General features: G+C 49.0%; 1 protein-coding gene across 1 annotated transcript in view; it reads left to right on the top strand.

Annotated features, from left to right (window-relative positions):
* GRIN2D (glutamate ionotropic receptor NMDA type subunit 2D) overlaps positions 1 to 17,497 on the top strand; it is a 57,933-nt gene extending 40,436 nt beyond the window's left edge. The window contains exons 10-13 of the mRNA XM_056863076.1: positions 3,340 to 3,500; positions 8,700 to 8,887; positions 12,347 to 12,579; positions 16,053 to 17,497. Of these exons, the coding sequence (XP_056719054.1) occupies positions 3,340 to 3,500; positions 8,700 to 8,887; positions 12,347 to 12,579; positions 16,053 to 17,495 (2,025 nt within the window). The 3' untranslated portion in view covers positions 17,496 to 17,497. The remainder of the gene's footprint in view (positions 1 to 3,339; positions 3,501 to 8,699; positions 8,888 to 12,346; positions 12,580 to 16,052) is intronic.
* The last annotated feature ends 910 nt before the right edge of the window (positions 17,498 to 18,407 follow it).

The following is an 18,407-nucleotide window of genomic DNA, read 5'->3' as shown; positions in this document are numbered from 1 at the left end:
GATATTTCTCTCTAACTTCTAGATAAATTGCTCTGACTTTTCCCCCCCTATTATAAGCAAGTTTAGGGAACAGAGAGAACTTTCTAGACCTCCTCCTTTCCTCAATCACAATTTCTATAGTATTATACCCATGTTGTGCCACGAATATTCCCACGTCGGCTACAATTCTCCTGTCTTGTAGCGATCTGCAGGCCATCACTGTGTCCCTCTGCATTCCTGCATGTCTCTGTATGACACGGCCGAACTACACATTATACTCTCCTCCCAGCAATGTGTGATCAAATGTGGCAAGCTCTGTGCTGGAAACTTAATCCTAAACGCTCATGTTCAAGATCGGGGCATGTGAGGAGAGGGGGCTCACGCCCCCTCATACCATTTTCACAACACAAAACAGCCCTAAGTGGTGATATTTGCCCTCTTGGAAGAAACCTAAGTGTGACCCATCAATGCATGCGTTGCTCCCAACGAGCAAATAGCAACCTGTTGGGGAAATGGTTTAGAGGGAAAGTTGACGGCCACCATCCCTCCGTACCGTGTTCCTGATCCACATCATGCCTCCTTGTGATTAGGATTACATTTCCAGCAAAGAACTGTGCAATACATGTTCACTTGTACGGACTTGGGGGAAATATAACGTGTAGTTAGTTCGGCCCATTTATCTGATTGCCTTTCCAAGCCCTCCTCTGGAGCTCTCTGCCTCCATGGGCCTTTTCCACTCAGTCAGGTTCCTTGCGCATGAAAAAGGCGTATGTGCATCTAGCTTGCAAGTGTCCTCTTAAAGGAGCATTTATGGTTCTGCAGCTACTGTGTTTCTCAAGCGCTCTGAGCAGAATAATTGTACTTGGGAAAGTGAAGTTCTTCCCCTAGACAGCATGCAAGTTTCTTTTCTTATTGTTGTGAGGAACAGGACCGTACAAGTATTCCAGGCACCGCTTGACTGTGGGCATGAGATGTAATTTCTAAAGAGGTGCAATTTCCTCCTGCGCAGTCCCATCATCTAGTGCCACGCTGTAAGCGCTGGGTTGTTTAAATTTCCTGAGAAATTTTACTTGGTGTAGGATTTTTGTTTTAACAGGATATATTTTGTGCTGCCCAGCTAATGCAGGGTTTATACGACCACTGGCAAAGATTTTTTTAAAATCAGGCAGCCTGCCACTCCCCAATATTTCTTCCCCATCTAGCTACTTGCCTGTTATATGTAGACAGAAGGTCATGCAGTTGTTGCTGAGATGGCGCTTGTGGGGTTTTTTTGGAACAGGTAAAATTAGGCCGAAAACACCTCTATACCAAAAATACAATCCACAAAATCAGTATAGGATACCACGCCACCAAATCACGTTGCCATTATTTTTATATATGTGCCATATGAACCTTGTAACACACAGTCATACAATGCAAGAAATAACAATCATGAACCACACTTCTGTGAGAAGTTAGTTATTTCTTGCATTGTATGAGTGTGTGTTACAAGGTTCATATGGCACACATATATGGCACATATATAAAAATAATGGTAATGTGATTTGGAGCCCCGTGGCGCAAAGTGGTAAGCTGCAGTACTGCAGTCATAAAGCTCTGCTCACGACCTGAGTTTGATCCCGACGGAAGTCGGTTCCAGGTAGCCAGCTCAAGGTCGACTCAGCCTTCCATCCTTCCAAGGTCGGTAAAATGAGTACCCAGCTTGCTTGGGGCAAAGGGAAGATGACTGGGGAAGGCACTGGCAAACCACCCCGTAAACAAAGTCTGCCTAGTAAACGTTGGGATGTGACGTAACCCCATGGGTCAGGAATGACCCGGTGCTTGCACAGGGGACCTTTTATGTCATTTAGTAGTGTGGTATCCTATACTGATTTTGTGGATTGGAGGATAAAATTGGGCAAAGGCATGCTTTAAAATGTCCACGTGAAAAAACTCACAAAATAAAACAAATGCCTTTCTGTGAAGAGGCTGCGGGTTAATATACAGGAATCATGGAAAGTTTAGTAGGACAGCAAACAACAAAAAATCAAGTACCTGTGTGTGCAAACGCACCCTACAAAAGTCTCGTCCCAGGTGGCCTTCGAGGCCCATCTCCCAACTGCCTCTTTCTCTGTTTCATGCTCCCCATTTGCCTAACAGCACAATCCTATGCGAAGTTATCCTGTCTAAGCCTATGGACTTAGACTGCAGTAACTTTACATAGGATTTGCACTATCGACATGTCTCATCTTCCTCCCCAGGCACTCTTCCATTCTTAGTACTAGATGGCTCACCCAGTTTGAGAACCTGCCTTTCTCTTTCTAGAGATCACTTCTTTTACTTAGCACTCCTCTCTCAATTGGATTCTAGAGAGAAGACTCAAGTCTTCATACATCTGGCCACTTATTCATCCCTCTTAACGCACTGATCCATCTCCAAACACAGTCTGTCCGCTTGCCAGTCTGAATAAGAGGGGACCAAAAGACCCCTGATCAGGCAGGGCTCTTCACCCAAGGGCTGCCCAACCCACCGGTGGAATCTGCATTGCGGGGAGGGGTCCTTTCAAACCCTAAACTCATATATTCCGCGCACCATTACTATTTGTTATACACAGGCATATGTAACTGAACGGTCCTAGAGTCCAATGTTTGAAAAAGAAGAGCAGCTTTGTTAGAGGGGAACTAGAGTGGAGAATTGAGGGGAGGGACATTGACTCTTCCCATGCCCCTCATTTTTTGTACTGCAAATTCCCCTTCCCCAGCTCACGGAATTCCACAGATATGTGTGCCACAGCTGCTTCTGTACCCTCAATTCTCTCCTCCCTCATTTGCTTAAACGGCACAGGGGCTCAGTCACACTCGTGACGGATAGTTAGCCCCTCTGAGTACGAGCAAAACTCAACCACGGAGTCATCCCAAGAAAAAATTAACTTTACCCCAACACCCACATTTCACCCTGGAGAACCAGAGGATAGTGAGGAGAAAACCATCCGCACCCCCCCAATAAGTCTTTTTAGTTATTTTCCCACTCACTTCTTCATCCCCAAATACCCATTTCATTGATTGGTTATCCATCTGTCACCACTTTATGCACCTCTTATCCATTCATCCAATACTAGGCCATCTATCTCTCCGTCACACATTTTAGGGTCCTTCCATTTATCCAGAAACAGTGTTTGGGAAATTACCTCTGTCATAATCACTGCTAGTCAAGTCTCCAGTTTATTGCTTAGCCAATCGGCCATTGCGAAGCACCTCATAAAAATCAGCTCCCCAGAATTAAAAAGCCTCTCTCTGCTCATCCCGAAACAGGGAAGGGCGAAGGGAAGAGATGGGCGACATACTCTTGACCCTCCCAATTTCGCTTTGCCTCCCTCAACAGTTCCAGAGACCCCAGAACCACTACCCGCCTCTGAGATTTGGCACTGTTCCCAACGGGAGTACCGAGAAAAATATTCGAAACAACTATGGGGAGATGCACGACTATATGGGGAAGTACAACCAGCGCAGTGTGGAGGATGCGCTCCATAACCTGAAGACGGGGTAGGTGGGAAAACGAGGGGGTAGAGGGGGATGCGGCGGCAGGGAGGCTCCTCTTTCGCTCTTCAACCTTTACAGAATTTGTCCTTGCGCATGTATGCTCTGTGGTGGGCACCCCTGCACCACAGGGGCCTTTCCGCACAGCACGTTTTTTTTTGACACAATGAACGTGCAGTTGTTTCTCCTTTATAATGTACACTCCACACATCCTTCCACAAGGCTGTGCTTCCGTCGCCAACGTTTTCCCTCAAAGAGGGTGCTTTAGTTGCTGTTATAATTGCTGCATGGAAGGTGACTGTACGAGTGTAGCAGGCTACTATTTATTTAGTAAATAAATAGTAAATAAAAAAGGCCCAGCCTTTCTCCCTGAGGGGGACCCGAACCAACTTAATGGTTCCCCTGCCTCCATTTTATATCCTCGCAACAGTAGTTGTGAATTTCCTGCACTGTGCAGGGGGTTGGACTAGATGACCCTGGTGGTCCCTTCCAACTCTATGATTCTAGGATTGTAACAGCCCTGTGCAGCAGGTGAGGCTGAGGGTGTGTGAGACTGGTCCCAGGTCACCCAGCAAATTTCCATGGCCCAGCAGGGATGCAAACCTTGTTCTCCCAGGTCTTAGTCCAATTCTCTAACCACTACACCACACTGGCTCATAACTCTTGTATGTCGCTTATGACACACATGAACACACGAACACATGAAGCTGCTTTATACTGAATCAGACCCTTGGTCCATCAAAGTCAGTATTGCCTACTCAGGCCGGCAACGGCTCTCCAGGGTCTCAGGCAGAGGTCTTTCACATCACCTACTTACCTAGTCCCTTTAACTGGAGATGCCGGGGATTGAACCTGGGACCTTCTGCATGCCAAGCAGATGCTCTACCACTGAGCCACAGCCCCATTCCATTAGAGACACCACTAATGGAAACTCCCCAAGCTTCCATGCCCACAATATTTTGTGACCTTATAACAATTTTTAAAAATATTCTCTAAAAGCGGTGTGCTCCTTTCCCTTGCAGCCCCCCAGCAAGCCAGTGCTTGTCTAGCCTTGGTAGTTCGGCATGCCAGCAAGAGCGTGCCCCTCACTGTTCCCCACAACAGCGCTCCTAGGGACTCCCGCGGCCTCATTTCACAGGCAATCCACATAAGAAGTCCACAGTGAGGCATAAATGCAAGATTAAGCGGCACGGTCATGCTGTTAACTAGACTTGTATGTGGGTCTTTTGCATGTGAATTTGTGGGTTGTGTATTTGTGTGCCTTTGCAACTTTAATTGTAATTGATATGGGGGTGCGTTATTACTCGGCCTGTTAGAGAGGCCTTGGGGTGGGGGAGACGACGACTCCTAATGCTTTTGGAACTTCTGCCAAGCCTGCCACCGATTTTAAAACTGTCTGGGTTATAAAATATGACTTTCCAGTTAATCCTGGGGATGTGAGATTACCCCATATACTCTGCTAATTAACCCAGAATAACAACGACCCCCTGGTTCTTTCTCCTAGCAATGCATAAAGGTTGGAATCCGTACCCTATAAAGTACACATTAAAGCAGTGAGAGGAAAGCTACTTTTCAACCACGCTCCTGTACTTGCAGTTGGGGGGTTCAAAGTGGAGACTAGTCCTGGTTAGGGGATTTTTGAACATGTGCCCTGAAGAGGGTAGCATTCCACACTAGCCATTTATTTTACTGCTCCACAGAGTTCTTTCAAATGACTAAAACTGGAAAAGTCAGCATATTCCACCAAGCTCCTCCTATCACGTGTCAGATTCCAGCCTGCGTCTAACCATAACCTGGCTCTGTTCCTAACTCACCAGATTTGCTCAGTCTATGGCCCAGCCATCTGCCTGGATTCTGCCCATCCTGACTCCATCACTGGCCAAACATCCTGGCCTCAGAGAGGGAAGTCATAGGGTGGTTGCCACACAGAGATTTTGCCCTATGTGATGCCCCTATTTTTTTGGGGGGGGGAGGGCTCTACACAATGTTGTGCTTGCTGAGAGCACAACTTTGCGGGACTCCCAAGATATTCCCTTTTAAAGTGGAGCAAAGGAAAAACCTCCTTTGCCCCAACTTGAAGTGATGGGGCAGCTCTGCCCACAGCCAATCTGGGGTGATCAGTGGTCCCCTTAACTGGGGCTCATCTGTGAAGGAGGAAGGGACCCCTGGTGAGGGGGGTGAGATTGTTATCTCCAGAGTGCTTCTGTGCTGAGATGATGAATCACAAGGGGGAGGAATGGGGGTGGGAACCCCCTTCCCACCCACCTCCATTATGCTTGCTTCTGCCTGTACAGCAGGGGCACACCGGTTTGTCCTTTTGTGTGGAATGCCTGCCAAGTTGGTAGGTATGTTGGAGGGTAATCTAGTCTACCCTCTGCTCAGGGCAGGAATCTACAGCTACAATGTCTCCGACAGATGGCCATCCAACCTTTGCTTAAAGACCTCCAGTAACGGAGAATCCACCATCTCCTGAGGCAGTCTGTTCCACCGTTGAACAGCTCTCGCTGTTAGGAAGTTTCTCCAAATATTTAGCCAAACTCTCCTTCCTTGTAATTTCCATTAGGTTTAGCCTTGGATCAAGCAAAACAATTATGTTCCAACAATTATGTCGCCCTTCAATATTTGATGACCGTGATCATGTCTCTCCTTAGTATTCTCCAGGCGAAACATGCCACGTTCTTCAGTCACATAAATACATGAAGCTGCCTTATACTGAATCAGACCCTTGGTCCATCAAAGTCAGTATTGTCTACTCAGACCGGCAGCAGCTCTCCAGGGTCTCAGGCGGAGGTCTTTCACATCACCTACTTGCCTAGTCCCTTTAACTGGAGATGCCGGGGATTGAACCTGGGACCTGCATGCCAAGCAGATGCTCTGCCACTGAGCCACAGCCCCTCCCCTTGCCCATAGGGCTTTGTTTTCCAAATCCCTCACTATTTCGCTCACCTTTTTGTGGATGCATCTTAGTTTGTCCTCGTTTAAATGTGCAAGTTTGCCATCCATAAAACAGAGGGGGAACCAGATGGGTCCCCCTTCACATTTTTATCTGGCTGTTTTGTGATTCCCCTCCTGCCTTTCATGATTGTGGCCTAACCTTTCCTCTGGATTGGCATAGCCCCAACTCTGGGGGGTGGGGAGGGCGTCCGAATCTCAGCAGAGTTTCAAAGGGTCTGTCTGGGCCTGCAGCCCTCTCAGCCGCTCAAGTCCGTCCTCTCATCGTCCCCATGTGGAGATCACTATCTGTAAGTGCTTCCTGCTCTTATCAGCGGGGGCTGCTCTTTTAACCGTTTGAAGGGACTTAGGGTTTTTTTGACTCGTTTTTAAATAACACGTCGCCGCTGGTCCGTCCGTCTAGCTCAGGACTGTCTACCCTGGCAGCAGATTTCCAGCCTCTCAGGCAAAGGAGGGCTTTTCACAACACCTGCCTGTCAAGGATAAATGCTGGTGCTGCCTGCATTTGCTCAGCCACTGAGCAGTTTATTTCTTTATTTAATACACTTCCAGGCCCCCTTTTCTCCACTGGCCTGGGCTCAAGACAATTAATTGTAATCAGCGTGATTACAACTACAGGGCGAACCCCTTATAGCAGAGGCCTCCTGCTTTAAAAGACTTAATTAACACAGGGGTGTCTAACAGTGTGCTGGACTGGCCAGTTAGTATGGCTATAAAATAGACCGAAGATGGAAACATTAAGAAGGGTGTGTGTGCAAAGAATGGAGCTGTAGGTGGAGATTGGCTGAATAGAAAAAGAAGAAGAATTGGTTTTTATATGCCGACTTTCTCTACCACTTAAGGGAGACTCAAACCGGCTTACAGTCCCCTTCCCCTCCCCACAACAGACACCCTGTGAGGTGGGTGAGGCTGAGAGAGCATGACTTGCCCAAGGTCACCCAGCTGGCTTTGTGTGTAGGAGTGGGGAAACAAATCCAGTTCACCAGTTTAGCATCCGCTGCTCATGTGGAGGAGTGGGGAATCAAACCCGGTTCTCCAGATCAGACTCCACCGCTCCAATCGGCAAAATTTATATATAATTAGGGGGGGAAATAAAAGGGGTGGTAGAAGCTGTGGCAAAGATGGAATAAGACGGTGGCTGGCAGGAGAGGCCTTTTTTCCCCGCAGGCCTATCCGATGTATCTCCTAGGCAGTGCAAACTACGGGGAGAAACTGTAATTGTTTTAACTGGGAGATCGATCTGGGAGATGACTGCGTATTAAAATCCCTGTGGCCTGCTTATCTGGTGAGTTTGAGAACAAGCAGAGGCTTGGCGCTCTTGAAGGACTCACTGCTCCCTCTCCCCCCATGACCATTTGGATGACAAAGAAGAAACTTACAGATGGTTTTTCTTTCCAGTTGGTTAACCAAAGCTGGCCATCATTTTGCCTGTCGTAAGACTTTCTCTCTAGCAACAATATGGAACAAAGACTTTCTCTCTAGCAACAATATGGAACAAATGATGGTGGTGCTCCTTTGGAATCGTTTTTCATACATTTTTTCCTAAAATATCTGACTTTTCCACAGTACTGCTGGGTCTTGAATAGGATTCCCAACACTGCCTAGGCAAATGCCAGGATATTTTTTTTGGGGGGGGCAGTACCTGGGGAGGGTAGAATGTGGGGAGGATGCAATGTCTCTTCTGGGTGACGCTGTAGGAATTTCCCTTAATCTCTATGGTAAAGACCATAGAGATTAAGGGAAATTCCTACAGTGTCACCCAGAAGACCATGGTAAAGACCATAGAGATTAGTGGAAATTCCTAGAGCATGGTTATAAAGGCCTTTTCCCCCTTCCAGCTCCTCAGTTTCTCAAGGGTGGGAAATTAGGGTGGGAATTCCCCCACCAGACCCAAACAATTGGGAAGCCTGGTTTTGAACCTGTATATTTTAAAGTCATTTTTTGGTTCCATCACCCTACTGCAATAGGATATATAAAAGCTACTAAAGATGGCCTCTCCTTCAAACAGCAAGTAGTAGCATTTGCTTGTTCAACCATCAGTTCTCTCTCACTTAAAGGAAACTGCCCCCCCTCCAAGATTCTCAAAAAGCTTCATTCTCTAGCTTTGCATTATGAATAAGCAGCTAGGTCTAAATCCACTAGAAGCCCCCAAACAATCAGATACGAAGCAATCTTTAACCAGCAGCCTACTTGCACCTTAATTCCCACTTATCTGCCTCTGCCTGTCTTGTCTGTCTGTCTGACCGACTGCAGGAAGCTGGACGCCTTCATTTACGATGCAGCGGTCCTAAACTACATGGCTCGCAAGGAAGAGGGCTGTAAGCTTGTCACCATAGGAAGTGGGAAAGTCTTTGCCACCACGGGCTACGGCATTGCGTTGCAGAAGGGATCCAAGTGGAAACGGCCCATTGACCTGGCCCTCCTCCAGTTTCTGAGTGACGGTAAAAGCCTATCCACATGCCCGGTTCTGGGGGGAGTAGCGGGAAGGTGAGCTGGAAGCCAGGATTCCTGGGTCCCATGCATGAGGAATGGGGCTGTGAGCAATCGGGTGTGGGGGCAAAATCCAATGTGCATGGTGCTGGTTTCTTTAGCAGACGTGCCTCTCTCCTCACAATAGGTTAGTTGATGGGGGGGAAACAGAGGACACTTGGGGAGTAGCAGTGTCTCAAATTAGGAATGTTTGGTGTGTGCTCCCTTGGAAAGCAATTCTGGGCCATTTAGTCCCATCCACTTATCAGAAATAGGGTTGCCAACTCTGGGCTGGGGAATTCCTGGAGACTTGAGGGTGGGGGAAGAGGTACCTCAGCAGGGTATAATGCCATAGAGTCCACAATCCAAAGATGCCATTTTCTCCAGGGGAACTGATTTCTGTAGACTAGAGATCAGTTGTAATTCCAGATTTCCAGGCCCCACCTGGAGGTTGGCAACCCTGTACAAAAAACAAGGCGCATCTGGAACCCAGGTTTCAGCCACTCAGATCCTCTCCCATTCATTTTTTTTTTTTTACCTCCTCAAACTCCAGGCCCAGTGACCAGGCCAAGTCCTTACGACCGTCTGCTTTGATTGGTTTAACCTGAGCCTCTCTCTGTTAAAACTGAGCTTTGGGGGAAAATGGGGTGTTCTTTCTGTTAGCTGGAAAGTGGGTTATGAACCACAAGGTGACAACCAAAATTCTGAATGTTACTTAACTGGGATTAGTTTCCTTTTAACACTCTTTAGTAGCCTTTTTAAAAACTAGGCTTATATAGCATTATGCGCTCCCCACTTCCAAGCTGTGAGTGGTCCAGAGTTAGCTCTACGTGGTTCAATTTTATCTTTCATGTAAGGACATTGGAGATGCATCGTGCCTTTATACTATCTGTTTAACTGATAAATATACACACAGAGAACATAGCAGAAGCAAGAGGCGCTCCTGCAGCAGGCAGGAGATTGCAAACCCTGCTACAGATTATCAGAGAGGGGCCCCCTGCATCTTAAGATAATTTCACCTTCAGCCAACCCCTCCTCCCCCCCTTGTCCCAATTCAGAACTGCAAAGTACCTTCTTGCCATCTCTGTTCTTCCCCAAACTCTCGTGGATGTCACATTTCCAAGGCTGGGAAAGAGATTCATAGCCATTAAGGATTATTAAAACCGTTTTGCCAAGTCCCGAATCACTCATCAGTTTTTGTCAGGCAAAATCACACAGCAACAGGCAATTTTGGGCTAATCGAGAGAGTCACATTCATGACCCAAAAAAAATGTGGTTTGCCCCTCCCTAGTATCACATGCTTGGTGTGAAGGGATGCCACAGTTACAGGTTTGTGCCGGGGCCCCAGAAGTATTACTCCTCCCCACCCCATCACTAATGCTTGAAAAAGAGCCTTGTATTCTTTCTAAACTGAGGCTATCGTATTTTGGTCACATTATGAGAAGGCAAGAGTCACTGGAAAAGACCGTCATGCTAGGAAAAGTCGAGGGCAGCAGGAAAAGAGGAAGACCCAACAAGAGATGGATGGATTTAATAAAGGAAGCCACAGCCCTCAGTTTGCATGATCTGAGCAAGGCTGTCAAAGATAGGACATTTTGGAGGACTTTGATTCATAGGGTCGCCATGAGTCGGAAGCGACTTGACAGCACTTAACACACACACACACATTCTTTCTCCACAATGCACCAAACCCCCGTCCTGACCACAGCAGCCACCTGCACATTGATGAATCCGAGTATGTAACCAGAACGTGGTATTCTACTCTGGATTAATCAATCTAGAATAAAAGTGTGCATGCACCCTAGCCCAGGATGATTGGGAGCAAAGACTCTCATACCCCCTGGGAGAGAGGCAAGCTCCAGTGGGCTAGACACGGCACTAAGGGAATAGGAGAGGCATCCAGCTTTCTATTTCTAGCTCCGGGGATAATGAACAGAAACAGTTTCTGGCGTGTTTGATCTGAGCAGAGGAACCTGGATTCTGTCTCCGCCGCCGCTAATGGGCTCGATCTGAGGCTCTAATTGCTGTTAGCCAACAGCCTCGCTTCGCTTTATAGTCCTGACTGACTGGGGATGCCCCGGGGGAACGGGACACAGGGCTTTCCTTCCTGCCCCGGGGCATGCCAGCAGATTAGAGGGAAGGGCCAGCCCGTATCCAGGACACTTTTAAAAAGTTGAATGGAAAATGTGCATTGAGGGAAACATGCACTCTGCTTAAAAATGGCTCTCTCCAGCGTTCTGTATTGTATTAACAACATTCAGCGGTGAAGCCTTCCACATTCGTCTCATCTGTGGAAAACCTGTTAAGATCATGATATGTAAGACTGTGTGTGGGAGAGACACAGGGACTTTGTCGGGTACAGCGAAGGACCGAAATGTAGAAAATGTCAGCGTTTACATATAAATCCCAGATTAACTTTATGAATGCCCCAAACATATCTCTGTTGCCCCATTGTTCAGGCATGCCCAATCATGGAGACTGCTCACATTCACTGAGTTGGGGAGGCTCTCATAACTCATCCTGGAGTTTCATCATCCAAATTGCAGATCTTCACCATAACACAGACTAGAAAGTGTGTTGGCTTTTGTACATTCTATAATCCTTGATTTTAGGAATTTGTGCATAAAAATAAAGCGTGCACAGTCAATACATATGTGTACCTACAATCCATGTTGAAGCCTTACTCCAAATTAGTTTGCAGAAAGTTAGAAATTATGCTACTACTGTAAATGAGCATAATACATATTACCGTGTCTACAATTTAGCATGTTGATGCACAATTGTGTTAACTACATGCATATTGAGGAGTGATGGAGTGTGTTATAAATACACACACACACATATATACACATTGTATACTTGGTATGCACTTTAGAAAATCTCTGGCTTGGGTATGAGAAAGTATACATGCACACTATTGCAAGCTTCTAGCAGCTTATTTGGGGAGGGGGTGAGAAACAGTTGCCTAGCAACTCACCCATCTGTCAAATGATACTCTTTCTACCTGGGCTACTTTATATACTACAGACACAAGATTTTAATATTCTGCTCTAATTAATATGGGGAAAGCTACCAATTCGGGCTCCTGAATGGCATTAGGATTCCTAGGCATGCATGGATAATTAAATGTTGTGATCAGGTAACTAGTCTGCCTTTTCAGTACTTATCCTATGAGCCAAACTGGGAAAGGGCTGGCCATCTGTCTCCCTTCCCTTCCAAAGTCCCACATGCAGATTCTGTCCTGTTGCTAGGTGACAGCAACCTCTGTGGCCCTTGAGACCTCAGTAGTCACTCCCTAGCTTTGCACGAGAGGGCGCCTGCATTCACCAGGAGAGGGGAGTGATGCCCAAAGGGAGAGGGGCTAGAGAGAGGCATGTCTCCTAGGTTCCCTTTCCTCCCCGCCCCCCATCCCCATCCCTCCTCTCTTTCAGACGAGATTGAGCTGCTGGAGCGCCTGTGGCTGTCAGGGATCTGCCACAATGACAAAATTGAGGTGATGAGCAGCAAGTTGGACATCGACAACATGGCCGGGGTCTTCTACATGCTCCTCGTGGCCATGGGGCTGAGCCTGCTGGTCTTCGCCTGGGAACACCTCATCTACTGGAAGCTGCGACACTGTATGAGACACACGGGGCGGCTGGACTTCCTCCTGGCCTTCAGCAGGGTGAGGCTGCTAAACAAACAGAGCCCAGCTGTGCATCCACCCATATTCTCACCCACAAAGCTACGCTTACAGCTCAATTGTTGTGTTTTTAATCCCAAACTTGATCAGCCTGGGTATGTTTAGCCTGAAGAGGAGAAGACTGAGAGGTGATATGATAACCATCTTTAAGTACTTGAAGGGCTGTCATATAGAGGAGGGTGCCGAGTTGTTTTCTGTTGCCCCAGAAGGTCGGACCAGAACCAACAGGTTGAAATTAAATCAAAAGAGTTTCCATCTAGACATTAGGAAGAATTTTCTAACAGTTAGAGCGGTTCCTCAGTGGAACAGGCTTCCTCCGGAGGTGGTGAGCTCTCCTTCCCTGGAGGTTTATAAGAAGAGGTTAGATGGCCATCTGTCAGCAATGCTGAGTCTTTGACCTTAAGCAGATGATGAGAGGGAGGGCATCTTGGCCATCTTCTGGGCATGGAGTAGGGGTCACTGGGGTGTGGGGTGGGAGGTAATTGTGAATTTCCTGCATTGTGCAGGGGGTTGGACTAGATGACCCTGGTGGTCCCTTCCAACTCTATGATTCTATTAATCTGTTCTTGCAGATCTCTTTGCCTGTACCTAAATTATGCAAAGCTGGCCAATAGATACACATTTGATTAATTTTCATGGGTTGTGTTGGACACCTTGGCACAAAAAACTTAGTTTTCTTCATTCACGGTATACAGCATGTTCACCTCTGCCTAACAGTGTATCCATCCTTCCCTGTCCCTGCCTCGTTAACCACTAGTTACACACAGGCATATATCAGTGGCGCAGTGGGGCTGCTGCCAAATCCTGTTCATTGGGTGCTGTTCACATGAACAGCCTTCTCTTCCAGACTGAGCTTGGGGAAAGCGGCTCGGTCCGTTTGAGGCATCAGACTGCAGTGCACAGCACTGATTGGCCAGCACCTTGATGTCACAAACCCACCTCCCAGGAGTGTTTTCCTTAAAAAAAAAAAAAGGTGATGAACAACTGTTCAATTGAATGAATGTACATCCTATGTTTTTTTTAAAAAAACGGGCAGACAACTTGCCTGGGAAAAATGAGGAAAGCGAGGGCCAGAATGAATCAACATTCAATTTAACGATTACCAAAGTCACATACAGCTGGGCTGTCTCTGTGGGGGGGGAAACTTGCAGTAAACCCTCTTTAAATGAACATCCATATGCTGCCCCAGTCCTTGACTTGAAAGTTTAGTTCCCAAACATCCGGCTATGCAGGGATGAGCTGTGGGGCCTTCTTGATGAGGGAATATGAGATCTCTACTACGGATTAAAACAAGTTACAAGCCTTTTCATGATGCTTATGGATCCCTAACAAGGAAACCCAGGAGTTACAGTTCTGTGCTGCAATTCTGCGATGGAGCAGAACACTGCCAGTGCTGTCAGATGGCAGTTCCCGGAAGACTGGGGGTGGGCGTGGGGGGGGGGGAATCATGGTAGTTAAAGCAGCTTTGAGACAGATTAAATTTGTATTGTCGTTGTGATAAGTGAATGGGCTATCCCCCCTTCCCCGCATTTAAGACAGCCTCTCATGAGCCATAGCATATATTGTGTTCTGTATAGTACTCATTTGCATATGTTGATCACGTTCAATGCAGATTAAAAACTGCCTGCTGCCTTGCGCTGAATAGTGAAGATTAAAAAAAAAAGACTCAATTGGGTGGCAAAAATCCCATGCCACCCTGTGATTCCTCTGCCTGTTTCCCCTGCTTCATTTGGATTCTTTTTTGTCCTCTGCTGCGTCTGTTTGTCCATTTGTATTTCTCCTAGCCATCTTCTTTCAGTGTCCCTTCCTTTCTCCTTCCCTCTGCTCACTGCCAGGGCAATCCTTCTCTAACATCAATGACCTACAATGAAGGAGACGTTCAACAACACAGGGTGGGAGGGAAGAATGCTGTGTCAGTAGCAGAAGACGGTGCATGGTGGGAACTGATCTGGCTTAGAGTCTAGGGCGAGGCAGATATTGGGGGGCGGGGTGAGGGGAATGTTGTGGGCTCATGGAGCCCCCAGGTGTCCAACAAGTATCTTATACTAGCGTTCTTTAGGATGGTATTTCTCAAATTTGGGTGTAGATACTAAGAACATAAGTAGAAGAAGAGTTGGTTTTTATATGCCAACTTTCTCTACCACTTAAGGCAGAATCAAACCGGCTTACCATCACCCTACCTTCCCTCCCCACAACTGACACCCTGTGAGGTGGGTGAGGCTGAGAGAGCATGACTTGCCCAAGGTCACCCAGCTGGCTTCGTGTGTAGGAGTGGGGAAGCAAATCCAGTTCACCAGATTAGCATCCGCCGCTCTTGTGGAGGAGTGGGGAATCAAACCTGGTTCTCCAGATCAGACTCCACCGCTCCAAAGAAAGGCCAAGCTGGATCAGACCAAGGCCCATCAGGTCCAGCAGTCCGTTCACACAGTGGCCAACCAGGTGCCTCTAGGAAGCCCCCAAACAAGACGACTGCAGCAGCAGCATCCTGCCTGTGTTCCCCAGCACCCAATATATTCGGCATGCTCCTCCGATCCTGGAAAAAATAGGCATGCATCATGACTAGTATCCATTTCAACTAGTAGCCATGAATACCCCTCTCCTCAATGAACATGTCCACTCCCCTCTTAAAGCCTTCCAAGTTGGCAGCCATCACCACATCCTGAGGCAGGGAGTTCCACAATTTAACTGTACTGAAGGCTTGCTTCCCATAGTGTGGGGACTAGCCCACTGGGATGAAGAATCCATTGAGTGCTGAAGGCTTAGTGATCTTCTCCGGGGAGAGAAGGTGTGTAGCAGCCAGAGTAAGTGGGGGGAATGGTGTGTGTGTGTGTGTGTAGAAACTGGGCAGAGAGGTAAGTATGGGAAGTGGAAGACAGAAGTGTGGGGAAGAAGCAGCACACAGGTAGGTTTCCCTACTGAAGTTTCTAGATCGTATCTCTTTAGAAAACGAGCACAATTCCATAAACCCTTGCAATGGTGCTTGAGATTGCCTTATCAAGAACCTGGAGAGGGGGACAGTATACCAGCAACACCTTTCCATGCAGATAACAGGAGCATCAACAAAAAAAAGGCATTTCACAAGCAGTGTGCAATTCAGATAACTCTTCCCACATGCACAGAACTGTCCCCCTCCACAATGAGCCAGCCATGTAGCACTGCTCTTCATGACTGCCCCACCACAATTTCTAGGAGGGGTCGTGGCTCAGTGGTAGAGCATCTGCTTGGCATGCAGAAGGTCCCAGCAGCTCCAGTTAAAGGATCCAGCAGTAGGTGATGTGAAAGACCTCCATGTGAGCCTCTAGAAAGCCCTGCCAGTCTGAATAGACAGTACTGACTTCGGACCAATGGTCTGATTCCGTATACGGCAGCTTGACGCGTCTCACACCGACCATGCCTCTTCTTGAATTATAATTGCAACAGCCCCCTTCTTAATCCCTCTGTTTCATTCACTCCAGGGCATGTACAGCTGTTGCAGCAGCGAAGACCCCAAAGTCCAAGACCAGCAACAGCTGCCCATCCTCAACCACAGCTATGGGCCATCACGAGGTGGAGCCCCGGCCTTGCCCAGTCCCCCTGGACCACCACTTCCCTGTTCCAGCTTCCTGCCTCGAGAACGCCGAATCGTGGAACGATGGCGCCATGCCCGCAGCCCTAACTGTTACAAGGACCTGTACCCTCCAACGCCCGCAGAGCTCCCCACAACGAAGCCTCCGCGCCACGGCCTCAAGAGCCCTTTCTCGGATGGTTTCCACCGCTTCTATGGCCCCATAGAACCCGAAGGGCTCTCTGACCACGTTGGGGGCAAAAAGATGGCCCCCTGTCAGCTCTCACCGCCCCCACCCACCCGGGCCCTGGAAAACCCTCCCTCTTATTTTGCCATTGTACGCGAGAAAGAGACCCCTGACATGCCCCCGGTAGCATCTGGCTGGCAACGCAAATCGCTTCGCGGGTTGTATGAAAGTTTCCAAGCTGGGAAAGTGACTGGCCGGGCCCCAGAGGTGAAGAAGTACGACGGGCCGTCGAGCAGCTACACAGCCAAAAGTCCCTGCGAACTGGAACGGGGCAGCAGCCGGCCTTTCAGCAAGGAGCGGGGGCGGTACGGCTATACCCGGCTGTCCTACGAAGACGAACGCTCCCCGCCTGTCTCCCGTTACCGGCACGCTGAAGAGACGTCTCTGCCACGAACCGAGCCGGAAGCCAAATGCCCAGCCTCGTCAAGCCGTGAAAGGGGCTCCCGAGCTCACATCTGCCGCAGCCATTCCCACCCGCTCGCTGTAGGTGCCAGTTTGCGCAGCCAAAGTCATTACGTGGACTTTTCTGACTCGGATTCCGACATCTGCGAGAGGGACAGCGATGGCCACAGCTGCTGGTACCAGTCGCCGGATTATTTCTGCACCTACCCATCCCGGGAGAGACAGCTGTTTGCCACACACAAGCCCCTGCACTACTGGTCAGCTGATAAGTTGGCGAAATGCCACGGATGCCACGGCCCCTGCCAGCACTGCCTAAGCCTGGAAATGCTCCCGCCGCCCACCCCGCCATGCCGCAAGGAAGCCTTGCGCTACCTGAGCTGTTCCGAAGAGCGTCTGGAACGCCGGCTGGACTGGGAGCACCGCCACTGTAGCCTGTACGGTTGCCTGGCTCCTCGGCACCGCCACGGCTTCCACCGACGCTGCCATCATCATTCCTGCGACCTGGGGCCGGCCGGAGGAGTCCTTCACCCCACCTCCCGCAGCCTGGAGGACCTCAGCTCCTGCCACATGGTGCGCTGCGGAGCCTCCCATCGGCACCCGGGGGGCTTTTCCCCCGACTGGCTGCCGCGCCGGGTGAGCCGAAGTGGGGAGCTTTTCGCTCGGCGTGGGTCTGCCCATTTCTCCAGCCTGGAGTCGGAGGTATGACCAGCAACAGGTGGGGTGGGGCTGGGGTGGGGGTGGGGAAAGACGCTTCAGACAGGACCGCAGAGTAAAGACTGAACTGTCGTTCAGGCCACCAAGTGGGGACTGAGATGGCGGAAATGGCGCTGTTGCCCCAACCAGGGCACAGAGGTAGTATCACGAAGAAGAAACATGGAGAGGGGGAAGCAGAACAGTGCCACAAACGAACCCACCAAGGCAAAGGGCAAGCCACAGAGGCCGCCGGGAAGATCCAGGATAGCGCCACACCTCCCTGCCACAGGAAAGGGGAATTTTTAAACCAAAAGTGTTACCTGTTAAACCTACCGTGGCGACTGGAGTCACAACTAAGCCCATAGAGCCGAACGGAAGGGGGAGTGGAGAGGATCGTTCAGAGGGGCAACACCGTGCTACTGCTATCCCAAGTGCCGCCAGAGTAGCTCCCTGTGACAAAACGCCCTGTCCCTTCCACCAGCCGATTTACAGCAGGAGCTAGAAGGGAGCTGTTCCCTTCCTGTTCCTCCGGGACAGACCTTTTATATCCAGAAAAAGGGCTTTCCTTCCACCCTGTGGCACATTGATGGGGTGGGTTCCTGTGGCCAGTGGCAATTGGCTGCTGCAACAGCAGGGCTGTTACTCTCCGAACAAGGGAGGGCCACTGCAAACGAACCAGTCATGAAATCCAGGACTCTGTGCACCCCTCCCCGTACAGAATGACAGCAGGGGAGAAGTGCCATTGGTCGGGTCGTGCTCCGAGGGGGAGGGGAAAACAACCATACAACTGTTTGAACTTCTGGGTGGGAGGGGATGTTAGGAGACAAAACTGTGACTTTGTTCAACAGAAAACTGTGATATTTTTCCTGCACATTCTCCGCTTCCTCTTGTCCCTTCTTTCTTTTCTCTGCTCTTCTCACCCAC

The sequence above is a fragment of the Euleptes europaea genome, chromosome 18 (genome assembly GCF_029931775.1).
Source record: "Euleptes europaea isolate rEulEur1 chromosome 18, rEulEur1.hap1, whole genome shotgun sequence".
In the NCBI taxonomy this organism is placed as follows: Eukaryota; Metazoa; Chordata; class Lepidosauria; order Squamata; family Sphaerodactylidae; genus Euleptes; species Euleptes europaea.
Note: the sequence above shows the minus strand (reverse complement) of the source record. Positions and strands in the feature narration are given on the sequence as shown.